The 4,767-nt window shown below is 42.9% G+C and overlaps 1 protein-coding gene across 1 annotated transcript; it reads right to left on the bottom strand.

The window, feature by feature from the left end:
• Positions 1 to 2,209: 2,209 nt before the first annotated feature.
• On the bottom strand, positions 2,210 to 4,309 carry LOC131242260 (proline-rich receptor-like protein kinase PERK12). The gene has a single exon (XM_058240787.1). The coding sequence runs from the start codon at positions 3,695 to 3,697 to the stop codon at positions 2,435 to 2,437; it is 1,263 nt and encodes a 420-aa protein (XP_058096770.1). The 5' UTR covers positions 3,698 to 4,309; the 3' UTR covers positions 2,210 to 2,434.
• Positions 4,310 to 4,767: the final 458 nt, after the last annotated feature.

Genomic DNA, 4,767 nt, shown 5'->3' with positions numbered 1-4,767 from the left:
AATTGGGCGGTCAGAAAAAATCCAACCAACAGTCCAAAACCAGTCGGCAGCTGGGATAATCCTGGAGATGGTCCACCCACGGCAGGATCCAATACAAGTATCTTTTGCTACCTTCTATTTCAGTCCTCCAAATCCATCCACGTTTTCTTCTCTTAACTTGTATTAACTGCTGGCGCGCAAAATAGACCAGAATCAGATCGTTGTTCATGGACCTATAAGTGGGCCCCACAGTAGCCTACATCCAACAATAATCAACCGAGAGAATTTTCGGCTACGTTTGGGTGCCACTTCACAAATGATTTCATCTCATTTTGTTAATAATAATAATGTATTAAAGATCATAGCTTATACAAATCATTGATTTATCAAGATTATTTTTTTAATCCTCATCAAAATCTCTATTAGGTAATTATTGTTAATCAAAATTAGATTAATTCATTTTTAAGTGACAACCAACTTATAGATACTTTGGATTAACATTTTCTAACTGTTCTTTGTATTGTTCATTGAAGGCTATAATTCTCACATCCAGCTAGTTGGACAGTGAGTTACCGTCCACCAACTGGATAACGTCCAACCAGACATGTACATACAACATCCACCCCGTCAAATAGGTTATCCCCAGCATAAGGATAACCTCGGAAAAAATCAGCCACATCCATTCATCATGCTGTCCGCAACATCAAAAATATTTGTAGCGGCTAAAATTAAAAAATACAGGTAGGGTGAACGTGATAAGTAGATGGGGCTGATTTTTTTATAAACTGATCTTTGTGCTGGGACCAACCTATTGGATGGTTTAGATGTCGTAGAAACATGAGGTTTTGAAAGCTAGCAGCTGCCGGTTGGATGTGACCATTTCTCTTGAAAACCATCTAACATCTATTTATTAACATTAATAAATAGAAATAAAGATAATAATCATAATTGTGGCTGCGAAAAGTGGTTTGCTAATTTCATAAACGTGTGAGGGCCGTCCACATCCACACGCAGGCACACGTGCAAATACGAAACACCCTAGATCTGCTTCCTAAAAATCAGACAATTTTACACTTGAGGTGGGCCTCAATGTACAAAGTAAATGGACGGATCTAAACATTGTAGATTACCGGATGGAAAGGTCAGTCCCACACACGTGTCACATCGTAACAAAACCGCTTTCGTGTGGAATTAGCAAACCTTTGTTGTTATTGTAGTTGCTGATGTTGTTGAGTGGAGAAGACCACGGTGATGGTTCACCATAATGGCAGCAACTCACTCAACTCTACACATGGAAATTACACGTGAAAATCCAGGCCGTCTAAATAGTAGGACCCACTATGGATGGATAGTATCCCAAAAATCACTCCATTTGAATAATCTCAACCATCCAGTTCTTGTCCAACAAAATAACAGTTGCAAAACAATAAATCCAGGCCATCAAAATTCAACAGGAGAAATCAGATGGTTAATAGTTTTGGGCTATGGTTTGAATTTACAATGGGACCCACAGTCGGAAGGACTGGATTGACCACCATTTGAATCACCACCATTTGAAAACGGCGTGCAGAGTCATCGTTGTCTAAGCCCAACAATGTTGACTGCAATATAGAAGTATTCATGAGGAGCGGTTGAAGAATATCAGTAATAGTATCCCTTTCTATCCCTCCACCAATCACTCCAGTAAATAGCTATAGAAAAAGCTGAGTTCTTTGATGGAGAAGGAGAAAATTCCACAAATTCGACTGCATTGCATCTGCATTGCACCATAGTATGGTACGGTGGCTAGTTTTCACACGTGAATTTCATTTTTAAATGATGATCTGAACCGTTCATTTTCTGGAGTCTTTCCTACCCAGGTAATTGTAAGAAATGTTTGTTGAACAGTTGATTGTATATGAAGATGGATTTTATTTTGATGGATTTTATTCAAATCCAAGATTCAAAGGTCAGGACCATCAATGAAACATGATTTTAAGAATATAGCTTTTGCATGGTGGTATTTAGAACATAACGGTTCAGATCAACCTAAGGATATGAAATCCGGGGTCGGAAACCAACCACCGTGCACTAGCAAAACCCAGTTTTCTTCTTTCCTTGCGTTGAAGAAGAACAGTTCCTTCATGGGTTTCCATACATTCTCCATGCACTAGTTGTATCATTCAAGAAAAAAGAAAAAACAACATAAATGCATGCAATGCATTTTCACAGAGAGAGAGAGAGAGAGCGCTTGGGAAAATCAAAATCCTCATAATCATGTCTTTGTGGATGTATAGTGAGAAGGAAATGAACAAAAGAGAACTATATCTACATAGAAGAATAATAAAGAGTATTGCATTTTTATGGTCATGATGGTGCAAAACGAAGTGGACCAACATCTCCTCTTTTTCTTTTTTTTCTTTTTTTCTTTTTTTTTTTTCCTATGCTCCATTGCTTGCTCTATCTTGTTCTTGTTCTAATCAGAAGAACAGATCCATGAATCCACCATACCTTCACCTCTTGAAGATGCATTCTCTGCCCCTTTCTCTGTATGGAAATCAGACGACGATGCTGTGAAGTTCATCTTGCAGCTACTAACCTGCTGTGGATTCCCATAATTCCCATTGAAAGTCTTCAAATGACCTTGATCACCATCATTCAATCCAATTCCATCGCCCCAACTTGGAGAATTGCTGCCTCTTAATGGCATTGCATCTGAGGTAGTCAGATTCGAAAGTGAACCAAGATGTGCGCCGACGGACCCACGGTTTCCAGCAAATTCATCCATCATCGGATTCGTCATCGACCGTCCTTGAGATTTTGCACCGAAGATGGGTAGATTAGGCAATGGACACTTAGGAGGAGAAGATTGGAGGAGGGACTGAATGGCTAGGATTGAATTCTGCATGTTTAGTAGATTATGATTGTGTTTAGGTGGGCCTAAATCAGATGGAAGCTGGTAGTTACTAGTATTAGTAGTAGAAGAAACAGCATCAACCATGTTTGAAGAAGAAGAGTTGAGTGGAAGAGAGGTGAAGGCAGGTGGCCGCTGGACCTTTTGTGCGAAAGGCCGGAGAAGGTAAGGAGGCGGTAGGGGCTCGGAGAGTCCTGACCTTAAGGCAGTGTTAAAGAGATCGAGCCGGCCACCTCGAGGGAACGGAGAAGCGGAGAACGGCGGGGCTGGTATTCCTGTGAATTCTTGCACCATGGCTCGGAAATTTGATGTGTCTGTGGTGAGGACTGTGGTGGGAGCACGGCGTGAGGCTCTGGATCGCTTCTTTGGGTTACGGCCGGTGGGGTGATCGGTGGGTGGCGTTGGCCTACTGCCATTATCGGAGAGTAAGAGTGTTGATGGGCCGATGTTGGTGGTTGGGAATGAACCGGCGGTTGATCCTAGGGAAGAGATTGGTGGGGCCGGTGTCATTGATGCCGTTAGGGTACCGATGTCGGTGCAATTGGGGTCTGATGGTGGGGCCCTGGACCAAGCAGTGTCGAGATTGAGGAGAGGGTTGAGGTTTGAAGGCGGGGGTGGTGATCTTTGGTAGGGGTCTAGATAATTCGAGAGGGAGTCGAATAAAGATGGGTGGTGCTGATGAGATGGCGGAGGAGATGGGTTTGAGATGGGGCCACCACCATGGCAGGAAGAATTCAAGAAGGCGGAGATCGATTCGGAGCGTGAATCGTATTCTTCATCGCCGCCGCTGGACGACTGCATGCTCCCACTGTTACCAGAATCCATGGATGGAGAGAGAGAGAGAGAGAGAGAGAGAGAGAGAGAGAGAGAGAGAGAGAGAGAGAGAGACTTACAGGACAATTAAAGAAGATCTGAAGAAGAACCCATGTAGTAAATAGAGTGAGATGGTGGAAAGTTCTTCAGAAGGAAGTACCCTTGTCTTTAAGGCTCTGATCTGCGCATGAAGACAGACCTTTCTTGTTGCTTCCTTTCTCCTTTTCTCTTTGAACAGATTGTCAGAAAGAGAAGGGAAGAGAGTAAAACATCAGCAACAAGCCAAAGATCTGGACGACTAGAGAAGAAGGAAGCCGGAAGAGAGAGATAAGACAAGGGTTTCTCTTTTGGGGGTCTGTTTGAATTAGGGTTTTGGAAAGAGAGAGAGATGGAGAAGGAGATGGTTTTTTACTCTTGTCTAAAAAGGAGAGGCGGCTTCTGGTCATATTTCCACTTAAAAGATCCTCCAGAGATTGCAAGGTGGGGCCCACATGAGGGGGCAGCTGATGGGTGGTAGCCGGTCAGAGAGATAGAGAGAGGGGAATGGTGGAGGTGTTGGCTCTCTTCTCTACTTTTTCTCAATTTCTTCAACAACCTTCTTAATCCTAATTTTGGTTGCTTGCCCACCTCATTCCTCTTATCTTTTTTATTTCTCTCTCTCTCTCTCTCTCTCTCTCTCTCTACACCTGGGTTTAACTCCCTCTAATTTTCTTCCTTTCACACACACACACACACACTCTCTCTCTCTCTCTCTCTCCGTTTTTCCCCAGCTTAGGGTTATCCGTCAAGAGTATGTCGCAGCCACTGGGGCCCACATACTTAGTTTTCAATGATCCGACCCGTCCATGTTGCTAAACGGGTCACCTAACAAACTTGCGTTGGACGGATTATTTTACATAACGATCTGTAGATTCATTCATATCAGTGAACAGAAAATTTCAGTGGCTCCTATTCAACTCTACAACCAAAGGTGGGGAATCTTCTATAAATTATGATGATGTGTAATACTTTATCCAAGACACTTACCCCGGTTTACAGGAATCCCCATGACGCTTAGCTCTTTGGACCCCACCCTGATCTCT

Source organism: Magnolia sinica, chromosome 4 (assembly GCF_029962835.1).
Source record: "Magnolia sinica isolate HGM2019 chromosome 4, MsV1, whole genome shotgun sequence".
Taxonomy (NCBI): domain Eukaryota; kingdom Viridiplantae; phylum Streptophyta; class Magnoliopsida; order Magnoliales; family Magnoliaceae; genus Magnolia; species Magnolia sinica.
This window is presented reverse-complemented; position numbering and strand designations above follow the sequence as displayed.

Bases quoted from the DNA above. Each gene is read 5' to 3' on its own strand.
- LOC131242260 (XM_058240787.1), bottom strand. From the start codon at position 3,697: ATGGATTCTGGTAACAGTGGGAGCATGCAGTCGTCCAGCGGCGGCGAT.